The sequence below is a fragment of the Zonotrichia albicollis genome, chromosome Z, assembly GCF_047830755.1.
Source record: "Zonotrichia albicollis isolate bZonAlb1 chromosome Z, bZonAlb1.hap1, whole genome shotgun sequence".
Classification (NCBI taxonomy): Eukaryota; Metazoa; Chordata; class Aves; order Passeriformes; family Passerellidae; genus Zonotrichia; species Zonotrichia albicollis.
In genome coordinates, this window is record NC_133860.1 from 43,672,860 (window position 1) to 43,698,083 (window position 25,224).

At 35.7% G+C, this 25,224-nt stretch overlaps 1 protein-coding gene across 6 annotated transcripts in view; it reads right to left on the minus strand.

Moving 5' to 3' along the window:
• FCHO2 (FCH and mu domain containing endocytic adaptor 2) overlaps positions 1 to 25,224 on the minus strand; it is a 92,570-nt gene that overhangs the window by 49,359 nt on the left and 17,987 nt on the right. For 5 of the 6 annotated variants that reach the window (XM_074533283.1, XM_074533281.1, XM_074533285.1 and 2 more), the window contains exons 6-9: positions 21,132 to 21,236; positions 19,115 to 19,213; positions 17,979 to 18,075; positions 1,652 to 1,696 (exon numbers count right to left, since the gene is read on the minus strand). In XM_074533283.1, coding sequence (XP_074389384.1) covers positions 1,652 to 1,696; positions 17,979 to 18,075; positions 19,115 to 19,213; positions 21,132 to 21,236 — 346 coding nt within the window. Of the gene's footprint in view, positions 1 to 1,651; positions 1,697 to 6,755; positions 6,791 to 17,978; positions 18,076 to 19,114; positions 19,214 to 21,131; positions 21,237 to 25,224 lie in introns of those variants that run through there. The other variant, XM_074533286.1, reaches the window with a different exon arrangement.

Consider the following 25,224-nt stretch of genomic DNA (forward strand, 5'->3'; position numbering starts at 1 on the left):
TCATGATTTCCTGGTGCTGCATCCAGCTCTAATACAGCTTTCTCACCGAGTTTGGAATTACACTTCTCCCCTTTTGTTTCTTCCCTGCTTTTAGCACTGGATACATACAGCTACGGTACTGAAAAAAGTACTTTCATTGCTTTCATATTGCTTTCATTCCCACTTAATGTACTAAAACTAAAATACACTTAAATATTCCCTCAGACTTACTGCCACATCTGCTTCTTTACAATGTTTGCTGAGGCAAAGCAGACTGCCAAACAAAATGACTAAGTGCAAGCATCTGATCCAGCTAGTCTACAATTTGGTTTTGATGCACGATACTACTGGCAGCATGCTTTTGAGGACAGTGGTAGAAATAATTTGGTTTCCAAAATTAAACCACTGTTAATCCAAGCACTTTATTGTATTTTACCTTTACAAAAATATATTACACAGTGCATAAGAAACCTCTCCACTCCTAGAAATTTTCAGTAACTCTAAACTTCTCAAATCAGGTAGCTGTAGAGTCAGTAATATATACTGAGGAACATAATTTTTTCCAAGATTATTTTTAATTGTCTGGGCTTTGTTTTTCCTCTGTGTCTTATGCAGACCAAAATAATGGCAAATGGAGTATGAGACTAATTTCTGAATATGGATCTTCTCTGCTTCAGTTAGAAGAGATTTTATGTCTCAGCCAAAATCTTGGCAACTTAAAAAAGCTTTTGGATGCTATAAGTTATACTGCTGACTCCTCAGTCCCACAAGTAAAGACATAGCTTATGGACAGAAAGCAGTTCTTAACCACTTTAAACAATCCCCTAAGTAAAAAAGGCTGCACCAACAAAGAAAGAATTTGCAACCATAACACTACATTAGGCTTAGTTTAACTGACACAGTAACAATGGGAAGAGCCCATTGTTTTGACACTTGCAAATTAAGCTACAACACATTCATAACTGAATCAAATCCAAACCTCTGCAAAGACCAAGTGTTAGCCAAAGTACACATGTAAGAAACACTCAAATTATCTGACTTTTATGCATTACTCTTTTAAAGCTTTTATAGGACTTGATGCCTAGAAAGGCTGATCTGGAACAGAGGCTAGACTTAGCTAAATGAACAAAATAGGTATTTATTGAAAGGCCTTAAAAGGATACGCCTTGGACACTACAAGAGCCTGGTCAGGGCTACACCCAGGATGAATCCAAGATGGATTCCGGTCGTGATTTTTATACTTTTGTAAATTTTGGTTCAACTATATATTGGGTTCAATTGTGCAATTACAGCTCCAGGTCATGAAGTCTCATGGCCTGCCCCCTTCTCTTTGCCGCTGTTTATGGTTTCTGGGTAATGGTTGTCTGTGATTCTCTACTTGGGAAGGGATTGCTTTGTCTCACTAGCCAGTGAAGAAAATCTACTAATATCTAATATGAAATTTCAGAGTTGCATACCAGACAGCAGAGAATCTGAAAAATTTAAAAGCTAAAACCCAAGGCACCAGTCTTATTGTCATTGATGTTTGTTTCTCAAAAGAAAAACTGCATTTTAGTCTACTGGAGCACTTTACATTTATACAGACTCACACACTGATGAGTACCCTTTGCTTCACAGTTCAAGTACTAATCCACAGAATTCTCGTGTAAATAACTATGCTATGGCAACTCACCTTCAGCTACACTGGATGTGTTACATTCTTCAAACTCAATAGGGCCTTAAAAAAATGACAGTGAAGATAAACATTAGGTCAAATTTCATCTTTTTTAATGACAACCAATATTTCCTGAAAATATGAGATAATCAAATCAGAAATGTTGTTAGCAAATGAAAGGCACAATTACTCTGCCAATGGCCAAAGATACTGCAAAATCACACATGTGAAGCAGTTTTTTCACTCCTTCATACTGAAAAATTAAAATACTAGTCATCATCTAACTACAATTCAATTGCCTATATCTAATTGGTGTCTTCATTCAAAACCACATTTATAATATAGCATCAGTGTAAGGTTTTAAATTTACCTTCTTTTAATGAACAAGAACTGTATAAGTAAAAATGAAAAAGGAAAAGCTTTAGCCCTAATTTTGAAAGTCACACTTTTTCTAACCCTGCATTGCTAGTTCTAGCGCTTCCTCTCCACAGCCAATAGCCTACACAATCAGAAGTGCCATGTAAAATCTTAAACAGAGCAATAAATCATTTTTTTTTCAAAAAAATCATTAAGACCCAACAGGACCAAACCAAAAGAGAACACTAGCTAAGCCCTAGATCTAAAGAAATTCCTCACATTCTATTTGCCACAAATTAACAGTCCAACAGCAGTCACTTGCCACTAACAACAGTCAGTTGCCATTGCAAATTGATGTCCTAAGCCTTATATATTCCTAAACCTAGAATTTATTTAATCCCACTCTGAGATATTTTAGGAAGCATGTGTACAGAAAACAGCATGAGTTTCTATAGGATCTTGTTCAGGGAATGATAGAATCATATCATCATACTTGTGGAAGTGCAATGAAAACAAAGAGCACATGCAGGCAGGTACCTTTTCTTCCAGCCCATGTTGGATTACCTTGTATCCGTATCCACAGAAGAAAAAGTTTAGCATGCTATCACTGTGCCACAGGGGTTATTCCTTACCTTTCTACAAACACTTTGATAGCATGCACACAAGTTTATGTACAGAAACGTGACAGATAAGAGAGAGGGGGAAAAATACTTCTAATGACTTATTTTCTTTTTTAATTATGGCATGCTCTAAGTATTAATTTATATTTACTGTAATTAAGACTGAGTTTGCAAAATTTTCCTAATCAGTAAAAACAAATTTAAATGTTTGTAAACAGCAGGATCAGAATTTTGGACTAGAACCCATCAATATCTCACTTATCATAATGTAATTGTTTGGCCTCCAAATGATGCTCTTGCAAGCAGAATATTAAAAGACAAATCTCACATAGCAGTCTTAACAGATTTTTAAGTTTCAATTAGCAAATGACTTCAAATGCAAGTCTAATTATTCAATACAGAAAGACAAGATGCAAATTCCTTACAGCTCTCTCATAAATATATGCACATTTTACACTGGTCTTCCAATACTTTTTCCTTTGCTCTTCCCTAAATCTAAAGTAAAACAAAGTCAGCATGCTCCAAAAGGAAGCAAACTTGAGTATCTTGTAAAACAAAAGAACAGAAAAAAAAGACCAGGAAAACTGATTTTTAGAACAGTACATGTCTACATCTCCATATTGATTTAATCATCATTTTATTTTACAAAATTAAACTATTGTTCACAGGATATTAAGCAAGACATTCATAAAAATGACATAAAATGTAGAAGCTGAAGAACTCAACTGTTACTTTTTCAGAACTACACTTCAGACCACATATTTTTCATCACTTTGCTAATGATTCAACTACTCCTATTTCTTGCTTCTATACATATTCTCATTTTGCTAGGAAATATCTTTAAAAAGCCAAAACAATGACACTCGTCCCTAAAGCAAAAGAAAGGAACCTGTAAACACTGAGACTTAAATATATTTTCAGTGGAATAAAATACTCAGGCTTTTTCAGAACTCCACCATTTCTTTACCCTTTCTACTAAGAGTGATCCCCTTATTTTTAAAACTTTTACACTAATGATTAAGAAAATAATGAAGGCTTAAATACAGTTTATCCATATTTCAGATCAGTATCTTAACTTCCACTTTAAAATAATCAGAAAGGAAAGATTTTCTTCAACAACACATCCAAGTTACTCTATTTTTTCCATTATGCTTGCTTAAAAGACTTGTCTTTAAAGGTGAGGTTTTTACACCTAGTAAGAATTTATATTTGAAGACACATTCTTCCTTACTACAGAAACACACAGATATCATGTGAACCAGTTACAATACAAAAACCTATTTTAGTAGAAACTTACCTTTCCTACTAAAATTTGTATAGGGCCCTTCTTCCTTCAGAATTTCAGAAATTCATGTCAGTGGCTGTCTCTAATTAGCTCAGCTGGTTAGGGCATGGTGCTGTTAACACCAAGGTTGTGGGTTCAAACCCTATATGGGCTATTCACTGAAGTGTTGGACTTGAGGATCCTTGTGGACTCTTCCAACTAAGGAATATTCTGTGAATCCAGCTTGCCCTTTTGAATGTAGTGAAATTTTTAACAGTTTTAAATTTTCTCACAAGTTTTGTTCTGTAACTTCAGACCTCCAACAGTTCTGCTTCCTATATGTCTGCCTAAAGAGCACCATATTTTGACTTGGGCATAGTATTTTTAATCAAAGTAACATTTCAGAAACAGACATTTCCTGTCTAGTGTGGCACTCTATAGTCTACTAACTTAGAAAACAGGATAGCTGTGAGAAGATTTCAACAGCCTGCATAACAGCTGGAGTCTCCTTAGGACAGATGCTTTTGAGTCCAAAGAGGTGATAACACTGCTGTCCAGCCAGAACTGTGTGTTGTCACCACACTGTCCTCTGCTAGAACTAGCTGCAGTCTCCTAGTCACCCAGAAGGCCTTGGCACACATGCTGTTGTAAGAGCATAGCATCAATAAGGAATTCAGACAGTTTCTTAGAAAGTTTTCCAGCACTGCCCACTGACAGTGTAGAACATGGAAACAAAAACAGCCACACTAGCACAGAAAAAAAAAATTCCCCAAATGTCTAAAAAAAATCCCAACTCAGAAAGCTTTCTCCTCTGTGACACCATAATACATATCTTTCTGATTCCTTAATCAGAAGTCAAGAAGTCAGAAGTTGCTATAGTCAAGAACTACCAGCGGTTTGGCATTAATGGAGATTGCCAGACAGATATAATATACAAATGGAAGTCAAAGCATGCAAACTGATGTCCTGGTATCTCAATAACTTCTGTAACAACTACATTAAGTTTTTAAGGTGGATGCATTACCTCTAGGATGCAAAAAGTTTTCAGAACAGGCTTGTGCCCAACGATTGTACTGTAGATGAAGACTTAACACTGACAAGGTGTCAGCTCAAAATGTAAATGATTACAATGGCTACAATTTTTGATGCAAGTAAACAAATTCACTGTCCATTGCAGCATTAAAAGAAAGAAAAGCAGTTGCTTCACATTTAAGAAGTAGTATTGATGCTGGGGACTGAAGTCGTTTCTGAAGCTGTCACTAGAGTTCATGCCACATGATAGCCTAAGGCACTGAAAGAACCATCTTAGTGCAGGTGATAATACTGGTAACACTGCTATTTGGCAGTACTGCAATCAAAGCCCTAAAATTTCCTTTGTTCTTTTTCTCATAACAAGACAATAATGTGAGCTGAGAAGGAAGCCCATTCTCAACCATTCATATGAACACAAAACCAAATTCTAAAACTATGGCAGTAAAAAACAAAAAGTGTAAAAACAAAAAGACATTTCAAGACTTTTTTCAGAGTAAATAAAAAGTTATAGCTGAGATCTAGTTCAATCCTTGCAAAGATCTCTGATTTAATGTTCTGTTGCAAGGAGACCACAATTTTCAAAAGTCTACTCTCCCTGCTGGTATATTAATCCAAACTTTGCCAACACTGGCTTTAACACTTTAAATACCTCTATATACACTTGCATGTATTTGATACTGTAGACACACAGAATAGAAAAAAGTTAATAAATACAGTGCATAAATGAAGGTTACCGTTTGTAATAGAAAGAGACATGAGTATCTAGTGGGATTTTCGTCACTTAAGTATATATACCTAGCTATCTGGATGCTAATGAGAAATAGTAGTATTCTAGAAAGAAAGCAGACATAAAAAATCAGTAAGCTCCTCTAATTGTACATGCAAATTCCTAGCAAGCATCATTGCAAGCTGCACTGAGTTTTTGAATGCTCACAGTATTCTAACAGCAGGGACAAAATAAGGACAAGAAGAGAAAGCAAATGGAGTATGGTTTCACAAACACATGGAGGCAGACAGCTGCTAAATGACAAGAGACTAAAGCAAATACACCAGGATTGGATCAGTTCTTAGGCTCTTGTAAATAACGCAGCTTTTGTTTGCTGGAACAGAAAAAAGTAATTTGTACAAATGTAATTTATACAATAATACAATACAGTGTAATTTAAATTTTAGTTAATTTCATAATTTACCGAATTCATAATTTCATCATTTAAGAAGTGACACTTGCATAAATTAAGCACCAGCAAGTAAGGGTGCATCTCAGGATGCATGCATCTCCTAGACTGTTCAGTAACTACATTAAATGTTTCTCTTGCTACAAGTGTCATGTGAGTATGTGAGCTTTCATGCCCTTAAAGGTTCAGTACATAGCTAGCAATAAGGAGATAATATTTTTTTGACAGACAAATGAAGAAGATGTAATTGCACTGTACATTATCTAATGGAATCTCCTATGTATTTAGCTCACATCTATGGCAGCAGTACTTTCAGAGTATATTCAAGGTAACTAAACAGAAACTATCTTTATAACCACTATACAGGTTTTCTAGCATGTCTGTATAATTTTTACATAAAACCTCTGTGAGGCAGAATGTTTTGCTAGTGTCAAAACAATAAAATAACTCCTGCTTTCCTCAATTGAGAGGAAAAAAATATTTTACTGTTGAGGATTCTTAAATAAACAAGTCAAATGCAAAAGTCAACCAACATTGCTAGTAAGGAAAACATAACATTATGTCATACCCTGAAAAAGTGCCCCAAGTACATATATCAATGAACTGGAAAATCCCACAGAGCTAAAAAGTTAAACAAATCAAGAAGTCAACAAATCAAATAAGAACTGCCTTACATTTGCATTTGCTTTTGAAACTGTGTCCTTTCCATCTTAAGGGGAGCATGTACAACAGAAAGAAACATTATACTGGTATTAACTTCACATAAATTCTCAGTAACTAGAAACAATCAGACCCTCAGAACACCCCCCGAAACTGCCTTTCCCTGCAGCCTGAGGATTCAGTTTACACACATGCATGCACACACATAAACATTAACATATCTGTTTCAAGCAAAATCTTCTAAAATTACTCCATAAATCTGTACCTGTAGTTACAAATGCAGTAACAAACCATATTCTTGTTTTCAACAAAAACAAAAGTTTTTCTCTGAGTGTAAATCATGCATGAAAGGAGGACAATTTTTTTAAACTGCATATGCTTCACATGCTGCTTCAAATGGCAAAGCTTTGCGTGCCTGGCTCAGTGCCAGTTGACAGCTCAGCTGGATATCAATGCACATTCTGACCCCCCTTGCAGCGTGTCACTTCTGAATTGTTTCCGCAGTAGAAAGTTTATTCAACCTCTCTCTCAAACTCAGTGGACCGACCATCATTCTGCTATTTAATCATAGCAGAACAGGTTATTTTTCTGACAGCACTAAAGCCAGACAGCAGTTCCTAATGAACAGCTTGATACAAGTGGAATTTCGACTGTTTTAGCCTCAATTAATTCTGCTGTCAAAACAAATGACTGCTTTTAGTGTTTAGATGTCAAGCTGCATCACAAAGGTCAATTTTGTATGTACACAAACATATAAGCAATCTTTTTCTTGCTATCATCTGATCCTGTGACATGTTTAGCAAAAAATTTCAAATTCAGATGCCAGGAAGCCTAAATATATTCCGTCAACATCAGTGTTTCTAACACTAACTCCCATTTTTATTGCCTGTACATACATAATAAATGAATTTATAAAACAATAAGAATGCTTTTTTCCTAGAAAAGGACCTTTTATTATACATTAAAAAAAAGAAGGATAAAACCAAATAAAAGCATATCCTTGCAGGAATACAGAGTAAAGATGAGCAGCTGTTTTCTTTGAGCTAAATTTCATACAGTGATCATGCTAGTACCAAACTGCTACAAGCAAATCTTTATTTATGGATTTGGTCAGCTCTTCTTTGCCAAAAAAGAGCATAAGGGACAAACAAATAAAACTGGCATGCTAACAGGTCAGTCTGAGGGAAAACACTGAAATAGTACTGGCAAAACCTTATCCTTTAATCTAATTCGATAAATATACTAATCATCACACCAGTCATCGAACTTCTGACTACTCACTGTTATATCCTCAGAATGATATATCAGCCTAGCTGATACATAGCCTCTAGAGATGCTGAAAGTCTCACCAAATCTTCCTTTAAAAAAAATTAAAAAAAGAAAACTATAGCACAGTAATAGTATTCAATTAAAGAAAAAAAAAAAGTGAAATGTAGAGGTGATACTGGCACCAGAAATAATAACAATTATCAGTAGCAACATGTAGCACTTCCTTGGGAAGAATTTTTTCAGATGAAAAATTTTACCTCTGATTCTGTTATTAGGCCTCCAGCCCTGCACTCAGTTCACCAAATCAAAGGCAACATTATTCCAGCTCAGGCTTTTCTGGTCCTTAGGTTGCAAACTATGTGAATACAGCAAGTACTCAAGGGGATACCATTATATCATTATTATACTCAAGGGACTATTTCTATGTGGCTTGCAGACCAAAAACAAAGCAGAAAAGGATCATAATCTGAGTAGCCTTAAAATAATCATTATCAATTAAGATGTTTATCATCAGAAGGGATGATAGAAAGAGCAGATTTTTTTTTCTCTAAAATAAAAGGTGGCAAACATCAGTTAAAACGTATTTTTCCCTGTTCTGATAACACAAGAGTTTTCAAAAGAGACAGGAAAGGTATCAAAAGCAATGATTCAAGGTAGAGATCTGTCTAGGCTGCAACATCCGAGTATGACAATAAACACTGCTATGATCTATGAAAGCAATGATCTATGGAAGTGTGAGGTCTGTTAGCAGCAAAATAATGTCAGCTAATACCCCAATCTGCAGAGCATTACAACCCCTTTTCTCATCCTTTTCTACTCCTGCTTTTGCTTCAGCTTCACTCCATATTTTTTCTCTGCATAAACAACAGGATGTGAAATATGTCTGGTTTTAAGTACTAATAAGCTAAGTGGCAGGCCAACATATACTATATGTACAAATACATACTCAGCTGTCTGCTGACTCTCTAAATGAGTAGTACTTTGGAAGCTTCTTCTTCCTCTAGCAACCTCCTCATTTCTACACTCTCCTTTTCCATCAAATTGTGTAGAAAGTAGCAGTCTTGTGAAAATTGAAGGAGAGTTGTGGAAAAAGTACTAAATAACAGCATAACTCTAGTCTATAAGTAACTGTAACAAAAGGCTCTGCCCATCTACATGGTGCATGATGCACCTGCTGAAGACGACCATGCAAGTATGCAGTGATGAAAGAACTGCACAGATACTTTTAAGGAGATTCAGCTAAGATTCTGGAACACTAGACACTGTAAATATGTCAAGTTATAGCCCACATATTCAAAGACACTTTCAAAGAATCACATCTTTTTTTGAAGTCACACATTCTGTAAATGAAGAGATGTATGGCTCCTTACTGAAGTTCTGAACTTAAGACCATAAAATCATCAAAATTAAGATGTTTAATATGACCCTATGGAGCAAAAATAGGGTAATATATTTTATAGCATTCAGAATTTCAGACAAAAAGATCTTTTTCCCATTAGAAAACAAAGAACATTTCCCAACTTAAAAGAAAAATATACCCCAAATAACTAAGTTCAAAATATCAAATATTTCCTAAATGTTAATTATATATAAAGTTATGTTTTAATATAAGTAAAGTCCAGGTCTTATTTACTTTATCAACATAAAATACATCACTGTGTTTTTTCTGTTTTCAGTTGTTTTAAAGCTATTAAATTTTTCTGGTCATAGTAAAATCCATCATATATCCTACTGCATTTTGTGATGACTACCTCCTAGTTAAAATATTCCTCCTATTTAAATTACTGAAATGGATGTTGCTTTGCTCCTGCAATCCCAAAAAACTCTTTTAAATAGCAGGCTAAAACTGAATTGTTTGCCTGTAGGAAAAAAAATTTGAGTGCGCCCAACAGTACTTTATCCTACTGCGTGTTCCAGATCATCCACAATCTAGCTCTTGCCCTATTATGTCTACTGATGCTGTCCAAGATATTTTTATCAATGCTATGATTCTTCCACTTGCATTGAAATATTTCTTTCAATAAAACTTTCTCCTTTACAACTCTCCAGACCATTAAAAATCAATAAATTGCATTCTAAAACAAGTTTACAACTTAGATATATGTAATTATTAAAAACTTATGCTGGTAGATCTTCAGACTAGAAGCCCACAGACACTTTGGCAGTTTCTTGAAAGGACCGAATTTTTTAGGCAAAATAAAACAGATATCTAGGAAAGCAGTTAAGATACATTTGTTGGTACAGCTTTTCAGCTTGTATCTCCTTCTCAAAATCAGTTCTACAGCATAAGACTCTTAAAGACTTTTCAACCTGCCTCAAGCCCAGCTTCTCATCAAATCCTCAAAAATATTCATACTTAATTTCTTTAATTAACTTCTGAAATACAGCAGTAGTCTGCCCTCTTTTACAAAGAAACTTTGCTGAATCCCATGGACACTGTCAGTGTTGATAAACTAAGCTCATTCCTCAGTCAGTCTTCTGTGTAGAACTCTATGTGGGCACAATCTTTGAGAAGTTGTGACATTCCAAGTTATTTGTGCATTTAACCACAAGCATCAGCAGCACTAAAGTATTCACAGTATTTAAAGAAAATACAAAGAAAATAATTTATAAGAACATAAAATAAATACTTGCTTTGTTACCCTTCCCTGTGGAAAAGTAGCTCAAAGATGTCCTGCAGAGCTGTTCAAAAGTCAGTATTAACCATTTGCAGTGTTTATTTACATCTACTTTGTAACTTGTTCAGTGTCCTAGAACAGTATTTTTATATGTGCTGTAAACTACTATGTTATCAAATGAACCCACAGAAAAAAATAAATGCCACACCCAGCACTGTTTAAAGTCCTTCTTTCAAAACAGAGTGCATTATTTAACCACATAAAATGCTAGTAAGTGCTAATCAAAGCAAACTTCCATATTCAGTGGCCCTTGTTTTGACTCAAAGTCTGGGAAAAGATTAACTTGTTTTTAAAAATTTTTAGGAGTAATAAATTTATTCTTAACCCTCTTTTTTCCCCACTGCTTAATCTTGTTCATTTGGCACATTTCTTCATTAGACACAAAACATGCCGTTTAACACAACACTCTAACTTAACAGAACCATTAACATGGAGTGAGCACAACTGTGCATTAACACTACTAGCACTACTTTTCAGCTGTGGTGCAGCTCACTCTGACACTCTTGTACTTGTTTTGGAAAAAACACATTAGTACTTTTCATGGACATTTAGGACTAAAGCATTCACAATAGGCAACTACAAAAGGCCTGAACACATGTGATAAACTCACACCAAACTTTGCACTAATGCCACCACCAACAGACAGTCACACAAAACCTTATTCTAATCAAATAAGCAACAATTCAGTTAAGTTCACAAAACCAAAGGCTAGGTAAAAAATTTTTAACCCCCCAAAAAATTTGGGGGTTAGATGTTTATATTTATGAAGCTTTAATGCTTCATGATCTCTGCTAACAAGCAGAGCTCCCAAATATGTTCTCTCAGAACAGAAAAGGATCACCACACACTAAGAAAGATGACAGGGTACTTTCTTCTAGTAAGTGCTACCTTGTGAAAAAGTAGTGATACTGACATTATAGCAGTCCTAACTCACTAAAAATTGAATCAACTTAATTTACTTTATACCATTTCCAGAAAGCAATTCAGGAATTTTTTTGTCATTTTGAAATTATGTCTCCACTTGACATGCATGACCTTACTCCGTTCCATGACTGGAGTTACTAGGAGCCTTGAGACCATTTCTTCTGCATGGGCAAATAAAGTGAAATAGGTCTTCAACAGCTCCAAAAATCAACAAACCAAACTTTTTTAAAATCCGCATTATAGATTACTAACCAAATTGTCAATTTTTGCATTTGGTGAGGGAAGAAACAGAATGGGAATATTACATCTGTCCTTTCTGAATCTTGTTCTCTGTGGAACCACCATTTTATTAAAAATATTCATGCTATATTTCAGGTACCTAAAATGATAAGAGAAAGAAAAGTCAAATACTTTACTATATGTACAAGAGCCAGTGATGGCTGACCAACAGCACCTGTTGGTAATATACATTGTAAACTACTGCTATAATTTAATCCAAAGAGTAGATTAATTGCAGGCACAAATTTTCAATATTTTTAAAAATGCAAATCTCTTTCAGGCCCTGTAAAAACCTCAAGTTTATTGAATGGATAATGAAAAAAGACAAGAAGTATTTCTACAGGCTCTCAGATACTGAAACATGGATTAAGCTAGCACAAAACCAATAATGAAAAAAAAATTACTACAGCTGAAAACGACCCAATGCCTGTCTCACTCACATTAAATAACAGCATATGTAGTCAATTGTCATCTGCACATCATTGTTTTACTGCAGAGCAAGGGAGCAAACAAGATTATGGCTTTCCATTTTTCAATCCACATTACAGCTAAAGTTTTGATTTCATCTTCAATTTTTTTTAATAAAAAAGGAAAAAAATAAAGGAACAAATTACCAACAACCACTAAAAACAATACCACAACAAATTAATGAAGACAAAGGCCTTCTACAAGGGGATTACATCACTGGTGGATCAGGGAAGAGCAACTGATGTCATCTACCTGGAGTTCTGCAAAGCATTTGACACTCTTTTGCATTATATCTTGGTCTGTAAACTGGAGAGAAACATAACTGACAGACGGACCACTTGGTAAATAAGGAATTGGCTGGATGGTTGCACTCTAAGAGTTGCGATCAAAAACTCCATGTCCAAGTGGAAAGCGGTGACAAGTGGTGTTCCCCAGGGGACAGTATTGGGATTGGTACTGTTTAACATCTTTGTCAGTGATATGGACGGTTGAGAGCACCTATAGCGAGTTTGCCAATGACACTAAGCTATGTGGCATGGTGGACCCACTAGAGAGAAGAAATGCCATCCAGAGAGAACTAGAACAGGCCCAAAACGTGGGCCTGAGCAAACCTCTGGAAATTCAAAAAGGCACCACAGCAGGATTCTGGGTCAGACAATCCCAAGCACCAATACAGGCTGGGCAGAGAATGAGTTGAGAGCAGCCTTGTGAAAGAAAGATGTGGTGGTTTTTGTGGACAAGCAGCCTACTGTGACCCAGCCAAAGGCACTCAAAACCCAAAAAGTCAATTATATCTTTAGAGTACCTTCCAGTACTTACAGTGGGCCTACACAAAAAGTGGAAAGGTCCTTTTCACAAAGGCATGTAGTGATAGGAAGGAGGGAATGACCTTAACATGCAGAAGGACAGGTTTAGATTAAATACTAGAATGAAAATCTTTACTGTGAGGGTGCTGAAATTCATTACTGTGAGGGTACAGGTAGTGGTTGCCCAGAGAGGCTGTGGATCCCTCATCTCTGAAAGTATTCAAGGCCGGGCTGGATGGAATCTTCTAAGTGAACCATGTAGTGGGCACAAACTAATACAAGAACAAACACACAGATCTAGTTCCCCATAGACGAGAAGTGGACATGGTAACTCAGTAACTAAAATTTAAAATTACTCATTATCAACTACAGATATATAGGTAACCTCTTAAAAGACATTTGATATTAATTGGAAAATTTCAGATATAAAATCTAAAAAGAATATGAGTTTAAACTTCTTAGCAGCTTCTATGTCTTGTGCACCAACACTGCACATTAGAACAAACCAATTTTTTAACAAATTAATAGATTAGGTCTAGAGCTAATCTAGAGCTAGAGCTCATTGGTATCTCATTAATCTGAAAGAAGATTACTCTGGTAACCCTTCGTTATTGATTTAAATATACTTTGGAAGAAAAGCAGGTATCTTCTGCCATACAATAAATTAGTTTCCCAAGGAATATGAAGCAACAGACTACAACAAACAGGAAACCAATCAATTGGAGGTGGTTAAGTGTCACAGACAACTTTTCACTAAAAATCCTTTCTTTAGGATTTTTCCTTCTGAGAAGCTAAGAAGCCTCAGAGACAGAATGTAAACAATTATTATCCGCTGCTGTGGAATGCAACAGGTCTACCTGTGATTGGCCCTTCTTAGATGTTTATAATTAATGGCCAATCAAGACAGAGCTATCTCGGACAGAGTCTGAGAGAGGTACCTTTTGTTTTCATTATTTTCTTTTCTATTCTTAGCTTAGCTAGCTTCTCAAGAAACCTTTTCCTTCCTTTTCTTTTTAGTATAGCTATAATGTTATATATATATAATAAAATAATAAATCAAGCCTTCTGACCACAGAGTCAACATTCTCGTCTCTCCTTTCACCTGAAAATCCCTGTGACCACGGTCACAGATAAGTTTTGATGAACACTGCAGAACCATATGAGTGACTAAAGTATCTTCCAACTTATGGTATCAAATCTGGTATTAAACCTAACACTGGGAACATTCTGGAATCCTAGAATATTTTGGGTTGGAAGGGATCTTTACAGCTCATCTTTTCTAATGCCCCCTGCAATAAGCAGAGACATCTTTGACAAGATCAGGCTGCTCAGAGTCCTGTCAAACATGAAGATGAATTGTTTCATGGATGGAAAAATTACCACTTTGAGCAACCTGTTCCAGTGTTTCACCATCTTCATGATAAAAAACACCTTAATTATATCTAGTCTGAATTGACTCTCTTTTAGTTTAAAAATATTACTCCTTGCCATACCACTACAGGCTCTAATTTCTTATCCCCATCTTTCCTATAAGCCTATTTTAAGTACTGGAAGGCCACAATCAGCTATTATTCCTGGAGCATACTGTTCTCCAGGCGGTACAGCCTCAACTCCCTCAGCCTGTCCTCATATGAGAGGTGTTTTAATAAACTTGGTGTCTCTCTTCTGACCACCCCAACATCTCCCTGTCCCTCCTGTGCTGTGCCCCCAGAGCTGATGCAGCCCTGCAGGTGGGGTCTCAGCAGAGCAGAGCAGAGGGGCAGAATCCCCTCCCTGCCCTGCTGCCCACCCTGCTCTGGATGCAGCCCAGGACACGTGTGGCTCTCTGGGCTGGCAGTGACCATGGCTGGGGCATGTCCAGCCTCTCAGCCACCAGCACCCCCAATTCCTTCTGGGCAGGGCTGCTGGGATCTGGTCATGCCCAGCCTGTGCTGGTACCAGGGCTGCTCTGACCCACGGGCACCACCTTGCACAGTTGTCTTGTTAAACCTCTTAAGGTTCACATGGGCCCATTCTTTGACCTCATTCTGGCTCCTCTGGGTGTTTAAGGCAGTTCAGGGAACACATTAAATTCTGGTCCTGACAGCTTTGTTTTTTGATGTTTTACACTAACCTTCTTTTCAGTTAGAACTAAAGATTCACAACTGGATGTAAGTGGTTTGGTTTTTTGGGCTTTTTTTTTCACTGAATGGAAGTCAGAAAACAAAAATTATTACTTCTCCAAATACCGTGTTACTAAAATCTCTAATTCTAAACTGAATTGATAAAGAAAAAATTAAAGCAAATTCAGTGAGAAGCAGGTTAAAAAGCTGACTAGATAAGTTATTTAGGTAGCAGTGCAAAAAGAGCCATTGTAAAGAAGTTCCTGAGTGAATTAAACTCTCACAAAGCATTACTGTTTGAAAGAAAACCTGTTATTTGGACAAGACAGACTTGAATTCTAGATATCCCTCTACATTCTGACTCCAGGTGACAGAAATTAGCCACCAGAGGGAGCCCATATAATCTGGTAAAACAGATATCACTGTACAAATACATTTCAGATATGCAGTTAACTTTACTGTACATGGTTTGTAATTCTCATCAGTTCCTCATTTCTGATTCCTTCTTATTTTTACAGATATAAATAAAAGCAAGTGAACTCTGCCATGAATAACTATAAATAGCTAGAATATACTGAAATAAACTAAAAACCTTTGTTATGCACCGCCTTTTTAGTTTATTTTATCTAAAAGTACCTACCATCTCACTTATCATAATAACCCACAAATAATATGAAAATGATGAAAAAATGCTTACATAGTCCTGGGGAATTTGAAAATATTGCTTTTAAACATATTTAAGTTACAACCTACAGTGACAGTTAAAACCAACAGTGACAAACAACAAATGCAGTTTTTCTGCATTTGTTTTGTAAGCCAAGTCAGTATCATTTTTTACACTGAATATGGAGCCATCTACTTCTTCAACCTAATTAATAAATACATCCCACAGACTTTTCTGCATTTGTCCCATGAATTATCTTTTCACTGTGAACTCTTCCCAGATGCAAAAAAGTGGGAGTTTAATCAAGAAAAAGTAGTCCTAAGAGTGGTTGTGTCCTTTCCATTCTCAGAAGACTGACACCTCACTTTGCCTTCCAAATCTTCAGAATTGTCAAAGTTTTATGATTCTAAGTTTATAAAACAAATATATGAGAAGCAATAAGCATAATTAACATCATTAGAAGTCTGTGCTGTTACTCTTTAACACTCCAAAACTTCTTGTGAATTTATATTTTTTGCTGCTGAATTTGACTATGCTTTCTCCCTGCACTATGACTGCTTGACAAAGCTTGGATCAATAAAATAATTTAAAAGAAAATTTAAGGTGCATATATTTACACACTAAATGTGCTATTGTTCCTTAAAATACTTGGCTTAACTTAGAATATATTTGGAGAAGTTTTTATTCATCCTCAGAGAGCACAGATGGGATCTGAAGAACTGTAAAGCAGCAAGAATAAATGTGTGTAATTTTTCCATTAAATTAAATGGTGAAGTGTTACTTCTCTAAAAATTACAATGTTGTCTGGCAAAACCCATGCTGGATAGCATGACTTGAAGTGTGCAATGTTCTAGGACAAATTAGCAAGGGTCTTTGTAACTCAGGCAGTCAGAACCTTAAATGCAAGATGGAGATCCCTCCCATGACATCTTGGCAACAGCTAATCCAAGAGGTCTGAACACCAAATTGTAACATGTCTTTGTCCTGTTTCAGACCAACTGAACTTGATACCCTGAAGTTCACACATTTTCTTTTTTAAGCTTTACTGAGAAATTGATACATACACAGGAAACTTTCAAAAATCATTCCATATGTAATCTTACCTCAGCCCACTTGGATATCAGCATTACAGGATCACAGAAAGAATATGAAACAATGTTATGTTTTAAACACCTCCCACACACATTGCAAGACACCTAATAATATTTAACAATTCATTATAAATTTTCATTACGGACTCCGGTATGTACATTCTTGCTCTAGGAAAAAAAACATCTTTGTTCGCCTCTACTAGAAGACAAGAGATGCTTATGAGGACTCCTAGCACTGAAGGAAACAGTACTACTAATTCCTTGTTTACACACCTAGTGACTGTATATTCATGCCAATATTAAAGTGACACAATATAGGCAGTACTGTGAGAACAACTTTTTATGCCAGTCCAGGAAAGTCTTACCACACCCAATCAACAGTAGCTTCAGAAAGTACTATTCAATTTGCTTCTTACTAAAGAAGCAATACACATTATTGTATATTAAAATACATTTTATAAAAAAATAGATATTGTGTATCTATTAAAATGATAATTTGGTAAGCTGAACAAATTTATGCAACCGCTCCAATAGTTGAATAAGCAGCTTTATAGACATCTGCTCTTAATACGTTTATATTCAACAAAGTTCTGAAGTACAATTTATGCAGATTTCACAGTTTGTACAAGAAACACATAGCAGACAACACACAGTTTGTATAAGGAACTACAGTTTCTTGACAAATTTCCCTGATGTTCCAGGAAACTGCATAGTTTAGTTGTACAGACCAATAAACTACCAAACATCATAAACACAAATACTACATGCACATAATGAATTCTGCATTACCAATTTCCACAAACCATTTAATATCAAAGTTAATAATGAATACCAAGAATTTGAACATATGTTAAAAATACAGCACATTAACAAATACAGGTTTGACATTTCATTAGGAATGGAAATTTCCAGTTTTAAAGCTAACATTTCCTATTCTATGAGTTTTAATTTCTTACCAGGTCTTTCCTTGCCAGTTCCTTTTGACTCAGCAAATTTCTGTATTAAACTCTCAACTGTTGTATTTGTCATGTTATTAATAAACTCTTCATGCACCTTCAAAAAAAAAAGTTATTAACTTTAAGAAGTAGCTATTGTAGTAGTTAAAATTCATAATCCTTCCCCTAAAACACATTAGAAAAATTAGGACTTAGAAAAATCAAAAGATAATTTATCTAGGAAAAACTACTCCTTTCTGTAGTATTAGCAAGTGTGGGTACACTATAGACAAAAAATGAAATACAGATCTAGGTTTTAATTCTGTTTCTTCCATGTTAAAAAACTTGCGTATATATATTTTTCTAATTTGTTGGCAACATATCCCATCATAATGTCAGGAAGACAGGCAGTTTTTTCAGCCAGCACCAGTTTAGGGCGTGAACTGTTATTACTGTATTATCACAACTCCCACCTGCTTGAGTAAAAAGCCTTACTCTTGTAATATTTCTGGTTCTAGCAACACGTTGTTTTGCTCTAACAACATGCTGTTAGTAGGTTTTTCCAACAAGGAAGGATGTGTATATACTTTAGAAATAAACAGCATCACCCTTGTGATGATCATTTATTAGCAGAGAACCTCAATACTAAAGTGTAAGCAAATAAAGTGACACTTCAAAAAAATAAAAAAGGACTGCTTATAAAGATTATTAATTAATTCAACTTCCATCAAAACAAAAGATATTATAAAAGCTTCTGTTACTAAATATCTTTTGCTGATAAAATCCAAGAGTATAACATACCTGGAAACTTCCCAGACTGACATAATCTCTAGTTCTAATTTAAAAAGCAGTATCCTTAATCTGTGTGAAATGAGTGCTAAATTAATATCCAGGAAGCAGAATTTAGAAATACACTAAAAATTCTTCAACTTTTAAATTCTTCAAATTGTCCTAATAGTTTTTTTCTTGATGACAAAATTTATCCAGTCTTATCTGGTAAACTTTGTGGTACTGAACTTAAAAATGCAACAGGAAGCCATGGAAATTTGACCTTATGTTGAATTTCATTAAATTATGTTGAATTTCACAAAGTAAGAAATATTCCATTTAACAATTAAGGAAAAACAAAGCATGATCCAAATATAGTATAAAAATACCTCTCCTATTTGTAAATGAATTTCTTTTATGGTATTTGACAATGACTGTATAATCTCTTTCATTCGAAGAAGGTGCATTTCTTCGATGTCTTGAAATTTCTGCAAACAAATATAAGCAATTAATAATAATGAAAATATTTCCTGAAACAATAAATCTTAAACTTCAAAAATTAAATACACTAAAATGAAAAAATAACAAATAAGCCCTTTTTTTCCTCAACATATTAAACCAAATAGTCACATTTAGGAAAGTAAGGTGCAGAATTCAGTTATGAAATAATGCACTTTAGAAAACAAGAGATCATTTCAGAATTATTATTGAACTTTTTTACTTACTGTGTGAACTTTCATCTAGCCTTTCAAAAAAATCTGATCTATTTCTACCAAAAGATGTTTAGAAGGTGTTCAAGTTTCCTCTTTTCTCCATAACTGAAGAGTCTTGTTTTTTCACCTAAACCAAGAAATCTTATGTCTGGATCTATTTTGCACTTCCTTTTTAGAACAACTGTAAACATACACACTCTTTCTCTAGTAAATCTATGTTTTTTAAATATGTTTTGTTTGATCTTTAAACTCATCACGTATAATTTTTACAGTTTGTTCCTTTTTACCCAGGCTGTCAGCTGACAGCCATTTTAAAATCACTTCCAAAGTTTTCAATGGTCTCTTCCGGGCCAAAAATCAGAACTAAAAATGTTCTCATCCTCTCCAACAGTCAATCATAACAGTCTTGAAATCTTTGTTTACTTCTGCTCTTCCCTAGTTCTCTGCCTGCTTCTGTAATTACCCTTTCAAGTGTGTTCAAACTTCGGTGCACCACTTAATCCTGTCTCCAATTAGCACAGGGTTCTGTGAAGATCCCCATCTTCAACATCCTGCTACTCTGATTCACAGACTATGACTCCCTGCATACAAGACACATATCTCTAGCTTCTTAGACCCTCAATCTTCTGCCATACTTATGTACCTCTGTAGTCATCACTTAGGGAGATTAAAATTATTTTCTTTTTTTTCAGCAGCCTTCATCTTAATTACAGAAGACACGGACATCCTCTGTAGCCTACTCTACGATTTTACTTTTACTGGACATTGTAAAACAGATTTAATCTAGACCAACTGATTTTGCACGGAAAGAAATTAAAATACTCACACTTCTCACTGATTTCATTTTGAGAATTAATCAGCATCTTTTCAAATGAAATGTATGCTGAATTAAGACAATACAGGATGTGCTTCACACAGAAGTGGGCTTCCATATATTCACAGATGTAATTTTTCCTATCGCATCATCTTTAAAGTAGCCATTGTGCAACCAAATTGTGAACGCAGCTACACCATTATACTTAAAGTGAATTCCATGCATATATCTTTAATTGGCAGAATGACAATTTCATTTCCAATATGGACAAATGTGGAAAGTTTACAAGTGTCCATAATAACATTAGGTGAAAATTACTTTCAATTTTATGTAAAAGGACAGCTACAGTTAAGGAGCTACGGACACTTAGGCAAATGTGGTTCAAAATGTAGCAAGAAATGGCATATGCATTGATACAAAGCACCTGAAATCTTCTAGAATATAGTCTTTTAAAAAACCCCAGAAACTTGAACAGCTGTAATGGCTTTTCATAACCTCAGGTAAATCCTGGGTAGGCATTTTAACAAACTGTAACTTTAGTGCTTCAGTGGAATAATAATGAAAAGCCACAATGGATCCCAATATTAAAATTCCTGTAAATGAGTCCAGGGTGCCCACCAATTCAGACATTTCTCCACATAAACACAATGCACATACAATACTTGCAGAAGTTCATTTTGCTTTCTGCCAAAAATTTCTTCAAAACACCTTCTAGAGCGCCGGCACAGTGTCATTGAAGGACAGTGCTATCACAACATATATAGTCAGTGTCTGCCTTTCAAGCAAATCAATTTCCATTTTTTAAATCTTTAATTTCAGATTGCTCTAGAAATTAAACAGAATACATTAACCAACTTCAAAAGTTAATTCAACACTTACCTGTGCTGTTTCTGTCATTTTCAGTTCAAAATCAGATTTAAATGCAGCATACTTCTCCACATACAGTTTATAGGTATCTGTTGCTTTTTTAGATTTAACTGCTGCCTATAGATCAATACAAAAATGAGACAAATGTCATATACAGGTTTTTAAAGTTAATATTAAAAGAAAGCCCAATGATGATCTCTAAAAATGATCAGGGACATAAAATAAAGGCACCAGGCACCAAAACAGAGATGCGTCATAACAAAATTTCCACACCAAACATCTCAGATAAGAGCAACTGGAGATTTTACTATATATAAATAACATACAAGTGTGACAAATTAAGTCAACTAAATCACTTGCCCTTATAAGCAATGAAAATTTTATTAAAATATTTATAACAATACTAACTTTGATATCAAATTTTTATTGCTGAAGACAACTCATTAGCTCTTGTCAAAGGGGAACAACAAAGTTATATATGCAACAGCAAAATAAGAAAAAAAGAAGGGTTAGAATATAGAGCAAACAGTTACAAGTGCAATTCTGAAAGGATCAATGGCAAAACCCCATGATGCTGAAGTTCTCTTAGAAATGAAGAAAGAAACCTAGAAGTATATGGGAGTTACATCAATGAATTAACAGGTATTTGAAAGTGAAGCTAGTGCAGAGTATAGTGAAGATCACATTTAGGCAGGTCAGTATTACTATTAATAGTACTTTGGAGATTTATACTTTTCATTATTTGTTGTTAATACCAAAATCAGCTTTCTGGGAGTAAAGTAGAACATAAAACAAAATACAGGAAAATCTCAGTATTACATGGAGAACAAAACTAAATGAAGTGACTGATTGTGGTAGAGAAATAGTTATTTTCAAAGTTTACAATATGATGCATGAGATGAAGTCTTTCAAACCATTGATAATCCATTTCCAAATTAAATGCCAATGAAAATCATCTTGAGCACCATTTTCTTTCCAAGCTTCTTTATTCAACAGGCTTACTATCTCTCAGAAATTTGTAACACAAAAGTATTCCTGAATTGTTAATAAGATCAGTAAAGAGAATTGTATATTTTCTATTTGTTCTAGTTATAGCCCTCCTCCACCTTGCAAATCAGTTTCATCTGTCGAACAGAAACTATTTTTTATTTAGAATGATTTGTAAAGCTGACTGCTATCTGTAATTTCAAATGAGTTAATAGAAAGATGCCCGCTGGCAAGAGAAAGAGATTCTGCAATTTCCAAGAGAAAAATAACTGATAATCATGAGTAACAGTGTACCATTAGCACTTCAAAGGAATAGAAATCAAAAGTAGTTGTCCAGTTACAAAGAAAGCCTAATCATACCTTACTCACAAACTCTTCTAAACTCAGCATAACAGAATGTGAAAATACTTAAAATAATAAAAATATGGATTATTCAGAAAAGTTGTATCAAACCTATCAGTTTATTATCCTGAAATTTACTTCATGATTCTCACTCATACACATTTACAGAGGAAAATCACTGAGAAGCACAGAGTGCTATCATATTTCTCAACTGCCATTTACTATGCTGAAAATACAACATGCTCCCTGAAATCTTGCTTTTAAAAGTATGACTGCTTTGAAGTTGATTCCAAATTTAATCACTAAAAAGGAACATAATGTCAAGCTAAAAGTAAAAATGGGAGGGTATTTTTGGTAAAGTATTTTTAATTGAACTCTGTGTGCAATAGAGTTTGGCAAAACAAGAACATTCTCCATTTCCCATCCTGTTTAATGATGAGCAGAATGCCAGTATTACATGCTGAAGAGCAATTAAAAAACTAAGTACTGAGAAGGACAGAAAAAATGATAAAACATATGGACACTGTTTGATTAACTAGTAATCTCTTCTGAAAATAGGATATGACTATTCTCAGGCACAGCAATTGCTAGAACTGTACTTACAGTATGTGACCAGATTTACAGTATGTGAAAGAATAAGGATCAGTCAACTGATTTTTTGTTAAGTCACTAAAAATAGAGAAGTTTACATGTCAGAGAACAACAGGAAATTATTATGCAAGTCAGTATTAACTTCCAGCTGCAATGAGACTTGCAAGGTCTCAGATACTTCCTTAGATTCTTCAACAAAGTACCTCTCCAAATATTTCACTTTGTGATAAACTCTTAGTATACTGGTGCAGATCCCTTGTTTTCTGAGAAAGCAGTGAATCTGTGATTTTGCACGCAAATAGTTATCATGTTGCACTGAAAGTAATACATCTATTTTCTACCAAAGGAAGAATAAATTACAGAATCACAGAATTTCTAGGCTGGAAGAGACCTTTAAGATCATCGAGTCCAACCCATGTTCTAACACCTCAACTAGATCATGGCACCAAGTGCCACATCCAGTCTTTTTTTAAACACATCAAGAGATGGTGACTCCACCACCTCCCTGGGTAGATGATTCCAGTATTTATATATATATTATATATACCACTCTTTCTGTGAAAAACTTCCTCCTTAATTCTAGCCTGTATCTCCCTTGGTGCAGCTTGAGACTGTGTCCTCTTGTTCTGTCTGCTGTTGCCCGGAGAAAGAGACCAACCCCCAGCTCATCACAGCCACCCTTCAGGGAGTTGAAGAGGGTGATAAGAAGAGACCTCTGAAGAGACCTCTGAGTCTCCTTTTCTCCAGGCTAAACACCCCCAGCTCCCTCAGCCATTCCTCACAGGGTTTGTGTTCCCAGCCCCTCTCCAGCCTCGTTGCCTCCTCTGGATGTGCTCAAGCGTCTCAAGGTCCTTCCCAAACTGAGGGCCCAGAACTGGACACAGCACTCGAGGTGTGGCCTCACCAGTGCTGAGTACAGGGGAGAATGACCTCCCTGCTCCTGCTGGCCACACTGTTCCTGACACAGGCCAGGATCCCTTTGGCCTTCCTGGCCCCCAGGGCACACTGCTGGCTCATGGCCAGTCGGCTGTCACCAGTGCCCCCAGATCCCTTTCCTCCTGAGCACTGTCCAGCCACACCGTCCCCAGTCTCTAATGTTGCAGGGGGTTATTGTGGCCAAAGTGCAGGACTTGGCACTTGGACTTACTGAACTTCATCCCATTAGATTCTGCCCATCCATCCAACCTTTCCAAGTCCCTCTGCAAAGCCCTCTGTCCTTCTAACAGATCAACACACGTTCCCAGCTTAGTGTCATCTGCAAATTTGCTAATAAAGGACTCTAATCCCTCATCCATGTCATCAATAAAAATATTAAACCGAACTGGCCCAGCACAGACCCCTGAGGACACCACTGGTGACTGGCTGTCAGCTGGATGCAGCACCATTCACCACCACTCTCTGGGCCCAGCTGTGCAGCCAGTTCTGAACCCAGCAAAGAGTGCTCCTGTCCAAGCCACAGGCTGCCAGCTTGTCTAATAATTAACACATTTTTGGTCACTCTGTTTACAAAACTGCAAGTGTAAATTTGAATAGAGGCATGACAGAAGAGAATGTGACAATGTCAGTTACCTACTCCCACTAGAAACATATTTTAAGTACTTGCATTCAAGTACTATTCAATGACATAATTGTATCTAAGGAAGATGCATAAAACAGCAAAAAAATTACCCTCCTCCTAAAGTGCTTCCTCTTTCCCCCTTCTCATGCAGACATCTGTCATGTTGAATATTTTTTTGTTTCCAGATGAAGGATAATGCTACATCTTAAAAAGCCTTCCCTCAAGTCAACCTTTCCTACTAAAACCCTATTTATAAGAATTTAGAAAAATTATACTTTGAACAGACTAGCAGGAAAACATCTGCCAACACACATCTGATTCATGTCTAGAATCCAGCATGAACTCCCATTTGAGACAGAAGCTGGGGGAAAAAAAGCTAGATTTATACCAAGATAAAACAACTGAAACAGTCAACAAAATAACTTTTGTCATCAGTGAAAAGACAATAACCAATGCTATCTTCTCCATTAAGATAGCAGGACTAAAAGCAAAAACATCATTCTATCAAGAACAAAGTCCCACACAGACCAGTTAATTGAAACGGAAATAGGCAGAGGATTCGTGATTTAATAAGAGAAGTTGTAAATAGAAACAAGGAAAGGTGACTTCTTTCCTCTACTAGTTAGA